The sequence below is a fragment of the Cervus elaphus genome, chromosome 20 (genome assembly GCF_910594005.1).
Source record: "Cervus elaphus chromosome 20, mCerEla1.1, whole genome shotgun sequence".
Taxonomy (NCBI): domain Eukaryota; kingdom Metazoa; phylum Chordata; class Mammalia; order Artiodactyla; family Cervidae; genus Cervus; species Cervus elaphus.
In genome coordinates, this window is record NC_057834.1 from 123882632 (window position 1) to 123898824 (window position 16193).

At 40.6% G+C, this 16193-nt stretch overlaps 1 protein-coding gene across 5 annotated transcripts in view; it reads left to right on the top strand.

Annotated features, from left to right (window-relative positions):
• ZMYND12 (zinc finger MYND-type containing 12) overlaps positions 1-16193 on the top strand; it is a 30843-nt gene that overhangs the window by 2628 nt on the left and 12022 nt on the right. For 4 of the 5 annotated variants that reach the window (XM_043877800.1, XM_043877802.1, XM_043877801.1 and 1 more), the window contains exons 2-3: positions 7183-7324; positions 8749-8920. In XM_043877800.1, the coding sequence (XP_043733735.1) occupies positions 7183-7324; positions 8749-8920 (314 nt within the window). Of the gene's footprint in view, positions 1-7182; positions 7325-8748; positions 8921-16193 lie in introns of those variants that run through there. The other variant, XM_043877804.1, reaches the window with a different exon arrangement.

Consider the following 16193-nt stretch of genomic DNA (forward strand, 5'->3'; position numbering starts at 1 on the left):
GTCAACTCACTTTGCAGTTACTCTGTAATCTTTCAGATGACTCTTATTTCCCTGACTCATTTTAGTTGTTGGCAAGCCTGTTAGCTCAATTTTATTATGCTCCATTAATACAGCATGCCGTGCCATTAATGCAGAATAGTATTATGTTTAATATGTAGACAGACTGTCATATGTTCTCTTTGATCTGTTTCAGACCCATCTGTGTATACCCTATGGTCTCCAGCAAAGTATCTTGAAATGGTTGAAACTAAATATTTGATGAATCCATGAATAAATTATTATTTCCTATGCCCTTATCCTCCATTATTTCCTTTCTCTTCTTTCACTCCCTTTAATTATTTTTAAGGTCTTCTCCTCTCCCCCTAACTTTTTTCCAGATATCTATATCCTTGTGTCCTAGAGATGTCATGATTTTTCCAGAAAATAAAACTGTGATAGTTGTTCTCTATCTCAAAAATGAGGGCCTTTAGTACTCCCTTATAGGGTTTTTACGATTGAATGTAAAGCATCTAGCACCATGCCTGAGATCAAGTTGGCAGTCAATAGATATTGTTTTTCCTCACTCCAAATTTAAAGATCAGGAAGGGAAGTCAAATTGAATTTGTGAAAGTTAATTTTTTTGCAAAATAATTTTTTGATTGCAAATGTAATTCCTACTCCAGTGTCTTGTCTGGAGAATCCCAGGGATGGGGTCGCACAGAGTCGGACGCGACTGAAGTGACTTAGCAGTAGCAGCAGTAATTCATGCTCAGTGCAGAAAACTTGAAATTACTGAATGCAATATATAATATAATATAAAATATAAATATGAAAAATAATCCATAACCTCACAATCCAGATAATTAATAGCTTCACATTTTGGTGAATTTTCTTATGTTCTTTTCCTATAAATTCATTTATTTTTTACATTCTGTGTAATCTTGTGCATATCATTCTGTGTTGGACTGTGAGAATGTTCCCAGGAAATAGGACGTTTTTAAGAGAAGGCAATTTTATAAAGCACACTGAACCATTACAGGTAAAAGAGACTTTAGTAGTATAGGTTAGTAAGTTGTAGCATAGAGATAAGAGTAATTTGCAATAATTTTTCCTTTCATTTAACAAATGGGGCACAAATAAAAATGCTTTCACTGTGTAGGAAGAGAAAACAGGCAGGTGGTATTCAATAGTAGGATCTGTGGTGAACTGGAGAATTCAGGCTCTGCCTAATAGTCTTCTACTTCAGTTTAAAAAACCTGGTAATGGCCAAACAAAACATGTCTAACCCACAAGCTATTTGCTTGTGATCCCTGATTTGAATGCATACTTTTCCAATCCTTCTTTATGCATGGCCCTGTGACAACTGTTAGGGATGATACAGATGAATAAGCAGAGAGCTCATAAATATATAAAATATGCTGCCTTTCTTTAGAAAGGCAAGATATGCAAATGCGCTCAGCAAAACAAAAGTTCAGGCAGTTAAGTAAGTTAATATTTCCATTGCTCACACAATTACTCACTAAGCCCCTATTTAATGAATACCCTGTGGAACTCACCTATTTCTTTATTCTGACTGTTAAGTGCTTTTATTAATTTGTTTACAGTAATTCTCTATCAAAAAACCCTTTAAAATGCTTTTTGTCATTTGTATGAGAGCCATCACAGTTTACAAAGCAAATACTGTATTCATTTCTTTGTCCCAGAAGAAAGGAAGGCAGGAGAGTATTTGAGCGCAGCAATTACTGTCTGTGACTGCTTTTATGCAACAACGAGTTGAGTAGTTGCAACAGAAACCGCATGGCTCTCAAAGCCCAGAATTGACTATCTGGCCCCAAGAAGAGCTTTGCTAATCCCTGCCCTCAGTTATTGTTACCTATTTTGGAGTATGTGTAAATGGAATTAAACAGCCAACTTTCTCTCATCTTTAAATAAAAGTATATAATAGGCAATAGAAATGCAAATCTCCCCTTTTAATAATGAATAGAACAACTAAACAAAAGATCAGCAAAGAAATGTGACTTGAACAACAATATAAACCAACTAGACCTAAGAGACATTTACAGAATACAGAATATATATTCTTCTCAAATGCATGTGGAACATTCTCCAGGGCAGACCAAATATTACATCACACAAGAATCTCAGTAAATTTATAAGGATTGAAAATATACAAAATATGTTTTTCAACCACAATGGAATGAAATTAGTCAATAACAGAAGGAAATTTGGGAAATAGATGAATATGTAGAAATAATACACTCAACCAATGGGTCAAGAAACCACATGAGAAATTAAAAAATGCTTTGAAATGAAATGAGAACAAAAACACAACATACTAAAACTGATGGAATGCAGTGAAAGCAGTACCCAGAAGGAACTTCATAGCTGTAAACAAATACTCTAAAAAAGAAGGAAGATCGCAAATCAATAACCTGGTCTTACACTTTAAGAACTAAGAGAAAGAAGAGCAAAGTCAACCCAAAACTAGCAGAAGGAGGGAAATAGTGCAGATTACAGTAAAGATAAATGAAATAGAAAATAGTGAAGTGAAGTCGCTCAGTCGTGTCCAACTCTTTGCGACCCCATGAACTGTAGCCTGCCAGGCTCCTCCATCCATGGGATTTTCCAGACAAGAATACTGAAGTGAGTTGCTATTTCCTTCTCCAGGGGATCTTCCCGACCCAGGGTTTGAACCTGGGTCTCCCGCACTGCAGGCTGACTCTTTACTGTCTGAGCGAAATAGAAAATAGGAAAACAATAAACAGAATTAACAAAACCAAAAGTTGATTCTTTAAAATGGTTAAAATTGACAAAACTTTAGCTAGACTGACCAAGAAAAGAAGAATCAAATTACTAAAATCAGAAAATTAAAATGGAGACATTGCTACCAACTTTATAGAAATAAAAGGAGTTATAAGAGAATACTACATACAATCGTATGCCAACAAATTTGAAAACCTAGATGAAATATATTCCTGATAAGACACAAACTATTGAAACTGACTCAAGAAGAAATAGAATATCTGAGTAGATCTATAATTAAAGAAATTTAGCTAAGTAATTAAAAAAAAAGCTTTTCACGAAGTAAGCCCAGAACAATTTCACTGGTGAATTCTATCAAATATTTAAAGAAGCATTAACAATTCTTCACACACCCTTCTGAAAAAATTAAAAGAGGAGGGAATAGCTTCCAACTAATTATATGAGGCCAGTGTTATCCTAACACCAAAACCAGAAAAACATCAAAACCACAGACCAATACCTCTTATGATACAGATGCAGAAATCCTTTCCAAAATACTAGCAGACGAAATTCAGCAGAATATAAAAAGAATTATATATCATAACCAAGTAGAATTTCTCTCAGGAATTCAAGGTTGGTTCAACATAAAAGTATCAATCAATATATAACACCATCTTAATCTAATAAAGGACAAAAATCACATAATCATCTCAATAGGAAAAACATTTGGCAAAATCCAACTCCCTTTATGATAAAAACACTTAACAAAATTCCTGGGTCGGGAAGATCTGCTGGAGACAGGATAGGCTACCCACTGCAGTATTCTTGGTCTTCCCTTGTGGCTCAGCTGGTAAAGAATTTGCCTGCAATGCGGGAGACCTGGGTTCAATCCCTGGGTTAGGAAGATCCCCTGGAGAGGGGAAAGGCTATCCACTCTGGTATTATGGCCTGGAGAATTCCGTGGACTGTATAGTCCATGGGGTCACAAAGAGTTGGACATGACTGAGTGACTTTCACTAAAAAATTGGGAATAGAAATGAACTTCTGTAACTTGGTAAAGAGTATCCATAAAAGAACCATAGAGAAACACAATAGTAACCTCATACTTAAGAGTCAAAGACAGTAAGTTTTCCCCTCTAAAATCAGAAATGAGGCAAGAATGTCACTTTCATTACTTTTCTTCAACATTGTACTAGAGGTTCTAGCTGGGGCAATTAGGGAAGACAATGAAATAAAAGGTATCCAGCTTGGAAAAGAAGGAGTAAAAGTATGATCTTTATATAGAGAAATCCCAAAAGAACCCTCACACAAAAAAGCAAGGTTATAGGATATAAATCAATATGCAAAAATCAGCTATATTTCTGTACACTAGCAAGGCACAATCTGAAAATGAAATTAAGACAATCGTTCCACTTACAATAGCACTTTAAATAAAGGAATAAATTTAATCATAGAAGTATAAGACATACACTGGAAAAATACAAAATATTGTTGAATAAAATTAAACAAAACCTAAATAAATGGAAAGATATTTCATATTCATAGACAAGAAGACTTAATATGAAATAGTTTACCTGGTGACTCAGTCGGTGAAGAATCCACCTGCAATGCAGGAGACCCAGCTTCCATCCCTGGGTGGGGATTATCCCCTGGAGAAGGAGCTGGCAACCCTCTCCAGCATTCTTGCCTGGGAAATCCCATGCACAAAGGAGCCTGGTGAGCTACAGTCTATGGCATCACAAGATCAGACACAGCTTAGCGACTAAACCAACACCACCACAGCCACCACCACAGATTCAATGCAATCCCTGTAAAAATTCTGTCATTTTTGCATTAATGGACACCCTGATCCTAAAATCTATATGAAAATGAAAGGGACCTAAAATAGCTAAAACAATCTAAAAAAAAAAGCAAAGTTGGAAAACTCACACTTCTCAATTTCAATATTTACTACAGAAATAAAGATAATGTGTTACTGGCATAAGGATAGACATATAGATTGATGGAATATAATTGAGAGTCCAAAAATAAGCACATACATCTATGCATGTTAAATCACTTCAGTCGTGTCCAACTCTTTGTGACCCTGTGGATGGTAGCCCACCAGGCTCCTCTGTCCACAGAATTATCCAGGCAAAAATACTGGAGTGGGTTGCCATGCCCTCCTGCAGGGGATCCTCCCAACCCTAGGAAAGAACCCGCATCTCTTATGTCTCCTGAATTAGGAGGCAGATTCTTTACCACTAGCGCCACCTGGGAAGCCCACATCCATCAATGGTTGATAGATTTTCTTTTTTTTTGCAGATTTTTATTTTAATTGAAGTACAGTTGATATACAATAATACATAGGTTCCAGGTGTATAATATAGTATTTCACAATTGTTAAAGGTTATACTCCATTTATAGTTACTATAAAATATTGGCTATATTCTCTGTGCTGTATAATATATCCTTGCAACATATTTTATACATAATAATTTGTTTGCCTTAACTCCATACTCCTATATTGTTCCCCCTCCCCTCTCCCTAATGGTAACTGCTAGTTTGTTCTCTATATCTGTGACTCTGCTTCTTTTTTGTTATATTCACTAGTTTTGTATTTTTTAGATTCCACGTATAATTGACATCTTACAGTATTTGTCTTTTTCTGACTTATATCACTTAGCATAATACCTTCCAAGTCGATCCATATTGCTACAATTGGCAAAATTTCATTCTTTTTAACTAAGTAGTATTCCAGTGTGTGTCTGTGTCTGTGTCTGTCTGTGTCTGTATGTCTGTGTATGTATACCTGCCAGGCTCCTGTCCGTGGGATCCTCCAGACAAGAATACTGGAATGGGTTACCATGCCTTCCTCCAGGGGCTCTTCCCAACCCAAGGATCAAACCCATGTCTCTTTACGTCTCCTGCATTGATTAGCAAGTGGGTTCTTTACCACTAGCACCACCTGGGAAGTATATGTGTGTGTGTGTGTATATGTATATATATGTATATATATATGCATGTATCTTTTCAAATGAATGTTTTTGGATATATACCCAGGAGTGGAATTGCTGGGTCATATAGTAACTCTATTGTTTAGTTTTTGAATTTTCCATACCATTTTCCACAGTGGCTGTACCAATTTACATTTCTACTAACAGTGTATAAATTTCCCTTTTTTCCACATCCTTGCCAACATTAGTTATTTGTGTTCTTTTTTGATGATAGCCATTCGGACAAGTGTGAGGTGATATCTCATTGCTGTTTTGATTTATATTTAACTAAGGTCTGTCTAGTCAAAGCTATGGTTTTTCCAGTAGTCATGAATGGATCTAAGAGTTAGACTATAAAGAAAGCTGAGTGCCGAAAAAATTGATACTTTTGAACTGTGGTGTTGGAGAAGACTCTTTTTTTTTTTTTTTTGGAGAAGACTCTTGAGAGTCCCTTGACTTGCAAGGAGATCCAACCAGTCCATCCTAAAGGAAATCAGTCCTGAATATTCATTGGAAGGACTGATGCTAAAGCTGAAACTCCAATACTTTGGACACCTGATGCGAAGAACTGACTCCTCGGAAAAGACCCTGATGCTGGGAAAGATTGAAGGCAGGAGGAGAAGTGGGTAACAGAGGATGAGATGGTTGGATGGCATCACCAACTCAATGGACATGAGTTTGAGTAAAAAAATGAAAGGAATGGGAGTGGACTCTGTCGAAGTGCGGTCCAATAGAATGTTTCTATAGTGATGCAAATGTTCTACATTTGTGCTGTCCAATTAAGTGTTTAAAAAATATTAAATATGCAAGTAAAATAGTCAGAAAAGCTGTAAACTAAACTGCCACAATGCTTTTCTCTGGAGAGCTAAAAAATACTGGCTTTGGAATCAGGCCTAGAGTAGCTATTTACTCTCCACACCCATGCTTCCTTACCTTTAAAAAAATAATTTTTTTGTTTGTTTGTTTGTTTGCAAAACGTTGAGCAGTTACTTGTGAGACCACTTGTTGCACTGCTAGGATTGGAGAATATTCACAGTGTGTTCTATGCGAATGCCCCCCGTGGAGCACAGTGCTCTTCCCAGCCATGCCCCAACTATAAAGAAAGTGTCTCCAAGAGCCTCATGAGAGGCTCTCTCCTTTCCCTAAGAAAAAGATTTTTAATTTCATCAACTTCACTGTTCAGGTATTTTGAAAATGACCTTAGACCAATACAGTGTTAACATTGTCTTTGTTGTTACTAATGAAGATGAAAAGCAGAATAGCCCAGAAATATCATCCCACTACTCCTCCCACACACCCCTGGTCTTTACCCCACCCAATCACCATGTGAAGGAAGAGCAATTTGTGTCAGAAATGGCTTTGGGATCCCTGCCTGGTCTGTGTTGAGCTTACTCTTCTAGTCCCTAGGGCCCGGCCAGCAATAGGGCCAGGAGAATCCGCGGTCAAGCCCAAGGTAGAGATAACGAAGTCGTGTTTCCGTTGTCAGTGGTGTGGTTCATCAGAGAGCTGATTGGGGCAGCATCCACGAGAAGATATGTCAGCTCCTGATTCCCCTGCGCACCTCCATGCCCTTCTACAACTCGGAGGAAGAACGGCAGCATGGCCTGCAGCAGCTGCAGCAGCGTCAGGTAGGGCCTGTGGGACGCTGCAGGTCTAAGTCAGGGGTGCAGCACAGCGGCCCCAGTGAAGGGGCGGTCTGTGCAAGGCCACGGAATTGCAGCCTCTGCAGGCAGAGGTGTGGTTTTATGTCTTTATTCCTTCAATTCCATTCATTCAGTTGTCCACAAATTCACTGAATCACTGCAGCATTAGCTCCCTAGAGCTGCTGCCATAACCAAGTACCACAGATAGGGGGCTTGAACAACAGATTTATTTTCTCACGGTTCTGGAGGCTGGAAGTCCAAGATCAACAGTAGATTGTCAGCAGGGTTGATTTCTTCTGCAGCCTCTCCCCTTGGTGTGCAGACGGCGCCTTCTTGCTGTGTCCTCCTGTGGTCTTTCCTCTGTGTGCACACATCCCTCGTGTCCAAATTTCCTCCCCTAACAAAGGCGCCACTAGATTGGATTAGGAGATACCCCATTACCTCATTTTAATTTGACTGCCTCTTTAAAAAGCCCTATCTCCAAATGCAGTCCCATTCTGAGGTACTAGATGTTAGGGCTTCATCATATGAATTTTGGGGACTTCTCTGGTGGTCCAGTTGTTAAGACTGCCTCTCAGTACAGGCGGTACGTGTTCGATCCCTGGTCAGGGAACTAAGTTCCTGCATGCCTCATGGCCAAAAAACCAAAATGCAAAACAGAAGCAATATTGTAACAAATTCAACAAAGGCTATAAAAATGGTCCACATCAAAAAAAAAAATCTTTAAAAAAACTTATGAATTTTGGGGTTACAAAATTCAGCCATAGCTCCCAAACATGCTAAGTATTGTGATAAGAGCCTAGGTGCATAGTAGAAGGTCAAGAAATGATGAATGAATATACTAGTTAATAAATAAAGGAGATTGGGAAAATTATTATTATGGCATTGATAGCATCTCAGTTATTATGAAAAAATAATGCTTTATAAGGCATAAATCTCAAAACAAAAATTCATTGATTTTAGTATAGTGACACTTTGAGAGTGGCCTTAGAATGATGTAGAGTCAAAGTTATTTCTACTATTAACTAAGCAGGATAATTCCAGAAGGAAAAATATGCTTGTCTCAAAATTAACTCAGAAAGGCAGAAAGTTTTAGACTCCCCTGAAACATTACAGTTTTGCTAAACTAAAATTTTATTAAGAACATAATAATTTTATATTGAGCACTCATTTATACCAAGTACTGACCTATGATGAAAAGATCCTTGTCCCTGGACCTTGAGGAACTCACAGTCCAGTTTTCCTTTCTAATCACCTGTTTTGGGTCTCAAGTCCACCTCAATGTGGGCAGGCTCACTACAGGCTCTTGACCAGGTCGTTAGGTGTTGCCCTTATCTCCAGGGGTACCTATAACCACCATTACCTTTTACCCTTAGATGTCTCAGATAGCCTCATTTCTTCTTCCACAGAAGCATTTGATTGAACTCTGCTACACCGTTGCCCAGAAATACATCTTTGAAGGAAAACATGAAGATGCTGTCCCGGCAGCTTTGCACTCTCTTCGCTTTCGCATGAATGTGCACGGCCTGAGTTCAGTTGAGCTGGTGCCTGCTTACTTGCTGTTGGCCGAAGCCAGCCTTGGTAAGTGAAACTGACAAAGACCCCCTGGAACCAGTAAGAAATGCTGCATTGAGTCATGATGGTGGAGGTTTAGTACCTAAGTCCTGCCCAACTCTTGCGACCCCACGAACTGTAGCCCCCTACAGAACTGTAGTCTCCTGTGTCCATGGGATTCCAGGCAAGAATACTGGAGTGGGTTGCCATTTCCTTTTCCAGAGGATCCTCCCAATTCAGGGGTCAAATCCACGTCTTCTGCACTGCAGGCAATCTCCTGCATTGCAGGCAGATTCTTCACTGCTGAGCCACCAGGTAAGTACATATTGGGTCCTGTTAATAGCCAAAATGTCCATCTCTGGCAATGGCACCAAGACACATTTTGTGGAAGAACAGGATTGCTGTAAAGTTTGGTACAAGGTGGGGAAGGAGATGTCTTGGACTTTTAGTTATAACCAACCCATATCCATGCTAGCTGGCCTTAGCAAAAGGAGGAAATTTATTAGGACGCTGGAGTGTCCTAAAGGAAGGGAGGCTTTGTGAGATACTAGACTCTGAATGCTATAAGAAGCCAAGGTTAGTGCTGTTTCTCTCTCTTGGGTCTTGTCTCTGTTTCTCTCTGCATTCTGCTTTATTTTCCATCTCTACAGACAAGCTTTTTCTACCCTCTGTTTACTGCAGAAGACAGCTACCTCAAAATACCATAGGTAGCTGAATTTACATTGAATTTACACATCCTCCAGGTTCAAGGTGGGTAATAGAAACTAATTAGCATCTGATTTCCAATATTAAATTCCTGAAAAAAAGAATTGTGTTGACTCAGCTCGAGTGTGGTATCCATCTGTATCTACCTTTGTGTTGGAGTCACACAGTTCAAACACAAAATTAGGAACCTGCTCCTACTGATGGGAGAGGCGGTTCTGAGAGCAGTGAGCACAGACTTAGCAGACAGCACACATGGTGGTTTCTACAAGAGGAGAATTAGCATTTTTGAGGGGAATGAACATTTTTGAGCATCTACAGCATTTTAGGTAGTTTTGTTGTTCAGTTGCTAAGTCTTTTCCGACTCTGTGTGACCTCATGGACTGTGGCATGCCAGGCTCCTCTGTCTTCCACTATCTCCCCGAGTTTGCTCAGATTCACGTCCACTGAGTTGGTGATGCTATCTAACCATCTCATCCTCTGCTGCCCCCTTCTCCTTTTGCCTTCAATACTGTACTACTGCTTTGTATATCTCAACAGCCATTATTTTTTTAAAAAAACTTTTTAAAAAGTAAAACTGTTGGAAATACTATAAAGGACTTTCCCCCTAAGCTATCTGAGAGTAAGCTGCTTACCTGATTTCCTATGCCTTGACTACTTCAGTGTGCATATCCTACAAAGATGTCTCCTTCTTAACCACAGTAATCATTATCGACGATTGTCTACTAAGCAGACCCCATTCAGCTTTTTCCAATTGTCTCAATCACATTTTTATAGCAAAAGGACAGAGCCCAGAACCACAGTCTCATTTTGTTGCCTTGGCTCTTTAGTCTCCTTCATTCTGGAATAGTTTCTCAAGCTTTCCTTGATGTTTACCATGTTGACACTTTTAAAGATTAAAGGCCAATTATTTTATACAATGTCCTTCAATTTGAGTTTTTCTGATGTTTCTTCATGACTGAACTCAGGTGATGTGTCTTTGGCAGGAATATCACAGAAGTGATGCTGTGTTCTTCTCATCCCATCCTAGAAGTTGGGATGTGTTTTTGGTTTGTTCCATTATTGATGATATTCAAGTTACTTTATTAAGGTGGTATCTGTCAGGCTTCTTCTCTGTAAAGTTACTCTTTCCTCTCTTTGCAATCAATAAGTTATAGAGAGGTATTTGAAACTATATAAATATCCCATTCCTCAACAAACTTTCAGTGAATATATTTATTTATATCACGATAGACCTTTGTTTTCCTACTTTATTTAATGGGTTACAATCCATTAGTATCTTTGTCCTTGATTTGGCAAGTGGCAGCCCATCACGCTGGCTTCTGTGTTCCCTTGACACATCCCCACTGTTCTCTTTCTTTCTTTCTTGTTTGTTTTTTGGGAGGTTGTGTGTGTCTGTGTGTGTCTGGCTGTGAGGCTTGCAGGATCTGAGTTCCCTGACCAGAGATAGAACCTGTGCCCTCTGCAGAGAAAGCATGGAATCCATTAGCACTGAAAAGTGAAAGTGGAAGTGTTAGTTGCTCAATAGTGTCCGATGCTTTGCAACCCATGGACTGTAGCCCACCCGGCTCTTTTATCCATCGGGTTTTTCAGGCAAGAGTACTGGAGTGGGTTGCCATGCCTTTCTCCAGGGGATCTTCCTGACCCAGGAACTGAATCAGGGTCTCCTGCATTGCAGGCAGACTCTTTACCATCTGAGCCGTCAGAGAAGTCCCGCATTAGCACTGAACCACTGGACTGCCAGGGAATTCCCTCCCCATCGTTCTTTGATCATTTTTCCTGCTTTCTGAAACCTATCTGCAAGGCGCCCTGATTTCTTTTAGTGGAAAATGGAATTTAGAAGCCATGAATTGTGCACTAGACATACTCATTGCTAGTGAGGTGTGGCTATTCCCAGGCTTCTCAGTGGACAGAATTAGGAAATATGTGTATGATAATGTGTATATGAATCGATGCTTTTGAACTGTGGTGTTGGAGAAGACTCTTGAGAGTCCCTTGGATTGCAAGGAGATCCAACCAGTCCATCCTAAAGGAGATCAGTCCTGGGTGTTCACTGGAAGAACTGATGTTGCAGCTGAAACTCCAGTACTTTGGCCACCTGATGCTAAGAGCTGACTCATTTGAAAAGACCCTGATGCTGGGAAAGATTGAGGGCAGGAGGAGAAGGGGATGACAGAGGATGAGATGGTTGGATGGCATCACCGACTCAATGGGCATGAGTTTGGGTAAACTCTCGGAGTTGGTGATGGACAGGGAGGCCTGGCGTGCTGTGGTTCATGGGGTTGCAAAGAGTTGGACACGAATGAGCGACTGAACTGAACTGAATGTGTATATGTATATGCACATTATTACTGAATCTCTTTATCTCTCTGTACATCTGTATCTATATATGATCTTGGGTCCCTAGAACTACATTTAAATCCACAGGGTTCAATCTCATTTTCTCCCATTCTATATTTGTAGTCCCCTTCTCTGAGAGTGAGAATGTTGGCTTTCATTTTCACTGATGTATTTATATATTTAATCTGTTACCCTGTATGAGTTAACCTCCCATCTCTAATCCTATTCTTTCCCCTTGCAGATGCCCTCCTCTCCTTTTGTGGGCTCTGACTCCATATTCTGGGGTGCCTCTTCTGCATGGATTCCCCCCCCCCACTGGTTTGCACTCTGACTCTTCATCCCAGGCCACTTAGCTGCAAGAATACCCTTTTTATCCTGCTTTGGTCCGACTCCCCATTCTGGCCTGTCCCTCCTCCATGACTAGTGGAAGACCCCTGAACAAGGAAATACAGCCTAGGCTCTGTTTATCTCTGACACTGACTCGTTATGGAATATTTGAAAAGTCACCCTAGCCTAAATCCTGTCATCTCTCATCTGAATTACTCCCTGCCAACTGGCCTCTGCAGTCTTCCCCGGCCTCCCTCTAATCTGGTCTCTAAACAAAATGTGACCAAGTCACTCCAATAAATAAAGACCAAGTTCCCAAAGCAACCTGTTAGCCCATGCTTGGTCCAGCCTTTATGAATTCTCTACCTCACCTCTCATCTTCTCTCTCCCTTTCAGTTGCGTTGACCTTCTCTTGTTGGCATTGCGATGCTTCCTTGTTCTCGAAGGTTCTTCTCTAGCTACTCTCCCCACTTCTCCTCCCCTCCCCCTCACCTGACTAACTCCTATTCATCCTTCAGGCTCAGCTTGAGTCACCACTCCCATCTACAACCCTTTCCCAAGCTCCCAGACTGAGTCGATTCTCTTTTTTTGTGTATGCAATTAGAAACATCTTTCTTTTTTCTGGGCACTTACCTTGATAATAATTATACATTTGTTGATGGGGCTTCCATGGTGGCTCAGCGGTAAAGAATCTGCCTGCCAATGCAGGAGATGCGAGGTTGATCCCTGGGTTGGAAAGATTCCCTGGAGAAGGAAATGGCGGCCCATTCCATTTTTGTTGCCTGGGAAATCCCATGGACAGAGAAACCTGACCGGCTACAGTGTATGGGGTTGCAGAAGAGTCTGACATGGCTTAGTAATTAAACAAGAACAACATTGTTGATGAGCTTATTTAATTCAAGTCCCTCTCCTGCGATAGACCATAAGTTCAGGGGGACCTGGGACTGTGTATATTCTTACTCATCATAGTGTCTTTACATCGAGAACAGTACTTAGTGTAGAGAAGGCACTCTAAAACCCTCTCACAGGACCTGACACCTAAATGGGAACCCTGTAAACATTTGTTGAGCTTGAGTCCTCTTCACAGGACTGTTTTGAGGATTAAATGAATTTGTGTGTAATGAACATGAAAGTGCTTTGCAAGCAGGAAAGTGCTGTCTAGATGGAAGGTTTCATTATAACTCCCACCGTTACTGATTTATAACCTTACCAACCTTTTTGAAAGTCTAAATAAATCACATGCCCCCCCCCCCCACATTCCTCTCCCATCTTAGAGATTCCTCCAGACTGGAAAGGAAAAATTATAGGCATTCATCTTTTTTTTTTTTTTAAAGTAAAACTTTGGAATTTTAACCCACTGGAAAATGACATTTTCAGTAACACTTCAAAGAGGAGCCACTTTACTCACCTTCCCTCACTCTAGTCAGCACTTTGGAACTGGGAGAACCTAGGTTTAAATTTCATCTCCTCACTAGTTGTGGGAACCCAGTCATCAAGCTTTGTCTTACCTTAGGGCTCTCTCACACATTGCCTGGAATGCTTGTTTCTCCCTCTTACATGGCTGATTCCATTCAACCTTCAGGCATCTGGTTAAACACCACCTTCTCAGAGATGTCTCCCGTAATCATCCAAAGTAGGTTTCTTCCTGCCTTTTTTGATAACTGTTCTGTTCATTTCCTTCCTAGCACTTCACTTTTTGTTTCTTTATTGTGTAACGATTTCACTGGACTGTAAACTCCTTGAGGTCAGGACTGCAGCATGCAATGAGCATCTGGCAGACTGGTAGAGACTGGACAGATCTGATGCACTTAGATTAATTGAAGGCATATGATTTCCTTCTCAGATATTTCTTTCGTAGGGTTTGCAGATGTAATCACAGATGCAGGTGGCCTCACCTGGTGGAAGGCCAGTGGAAGGCATAGTGTAAGGTAGGCCCTCATTAAATGCTGATTCCTTTTTTTTCCCCTGGGCGATTCCCAGTCACACCTTTGAATCATCTGTGACTTTTATTCTGGGTTTCTTTACTTTCAGCACCAAGTCCTGCAAAATCTTCCACTATAATATCTCTCGAATCTGCCACAACCCAATGTAAGCCTGCTGTCTCCCCCTTGAGACAAGTACCACTGTTCCTTAACTGGCCATCTTTTCTCTCTCTACTGCATATAATCTGCAAATTGCCCTGTAGGATAGTTTCCCTTCCTGATGTCTCTGTTACCTCCACTCTATCCCTGCACCTCTCCAGGTAAGCGCTGTATGGAGGAGGCATGCCTGAGCTCACCCACTCACCAGTCACAGTCTTAATTCCGACCTGCTTGTCACAGCTTGATCTGCTCACCTCATTATATCCTGCTCTCTGAATTTGCAGCCTTGTCATTTTTTTTCCTCGCACATACACTTTTTCCTTTGGTACTGATCCTTGTTTAGATGTGGTTCAGCTTGGCCTGGGGCCTTCCTTTTCTAGCAATATCTCCATAAATGAGACCTGGACTTGAAAAATTTTAATTTTCAATAGATATCAATACCCTCTACCAGTTTTTCCTGAGCTTAAACATCTTAGCTGGACTTCCCAGGTGGCTCAGTGAAGAATCTGCCTGCCATGCAGGAGATGCAGGTTCGATCCTTGGGCTGAGAAGATCCCCTGGAGGAGGAAATGGCAAGCCACTCCAGTATTCTTGCCTGGAAAGTCCCATGGACAGAGGAGCCCGGCAAGCTATAGTCCATGGGGTCCCAAAGAGTTGGACATGACTTAATGACTGAGTACGTACGCACGCAAATATCTTAGCTAAGAGTCATTTGCTTCTTTAAATTTGAGAAGGCCTCAGTCTAAAGCCCTTAATTTCTAGACAAAATCCAGTTGGAAAGTGTGACTTGCCTACTTAATTAACATGAGCCAAGATCCTGGGCCAATGCTTCTCGATTCTAATATTTTCCCATTTTAGTGTAAGCATCACTCAGGCAAAATTACTTGCTGCTTCTTGTTGACTGCTTCTTCCTCACCTCTCCTCCAGTAATTCAGTGATGTATGATTACAACTAGAATAAATCAGTGCTTACGTATGAAGTATGCCTGGGAGGAAATGCCAAGAACAGAAGGCTGACTTTGGAGGGGTCTGGGTCCTCATCGCCCTACCCTTTACTGATACCATTTCTCCTGCAGCTTTCAGCACATGGAATACTTCACTCCATGTGAGGTCTTGCCTCCTGTGCTGCAGATGCTCTCAGAGTAGTTTTCTGCTCAGTTCTCACAATCTCCCTAGGAGGCAAGCAGGTAGGCAGGAAACCGTTAGATATCTTTACAGCTAAACAAAAAGGTTTAGGTGTCAAGAATATCTGACTATCAGAAATAAAGGTGACTTTCACTTAACCATGTGACATGGTTAACCACCTAACCCATTCTAGCTCCTAAATGTCTTTTTTATTTACTCCAGCCTTATTCACCGCCTTAGTACTAGCTTCAAGTACTTGCTGGAATGATTTAAAAAGTCTTTGGATGAGTGTTTTACTCTTCCTCCTCCCCTCTGGTCTCTCCTCCGCATAGTTCCAGAGGATTCTTCTAAATCTAAATCCAGTTCTTTCTCCCTTCCTGAAAACCCTCTAATTTTTATCCACATGCAGCAAGCTCCTTGGCATGACTTACTAAGCCCTCCATGATCTGTGCCCTGCCTGCCTCTTTACTCTCATTTCCTGCCACTCGATCCCTTATACTTTGTGCTCTGGCTTCACAGACTAATGTATAATTCTCTAAACACAGCATACTAAGTCATATCTCTAGGCTTTGCATATGTGTTAATTCTGCCTGAGATGCCCTCTTTTCTTTAACTATCTGGAAAACATATTCATCCTCCAAGCCTAGCTCAGACTTTTCTATCTTAGCTTGGTTGGTATAAAAAATACCATAGACGGGGTGGTTTAAACAAACATTTATTTCTCAC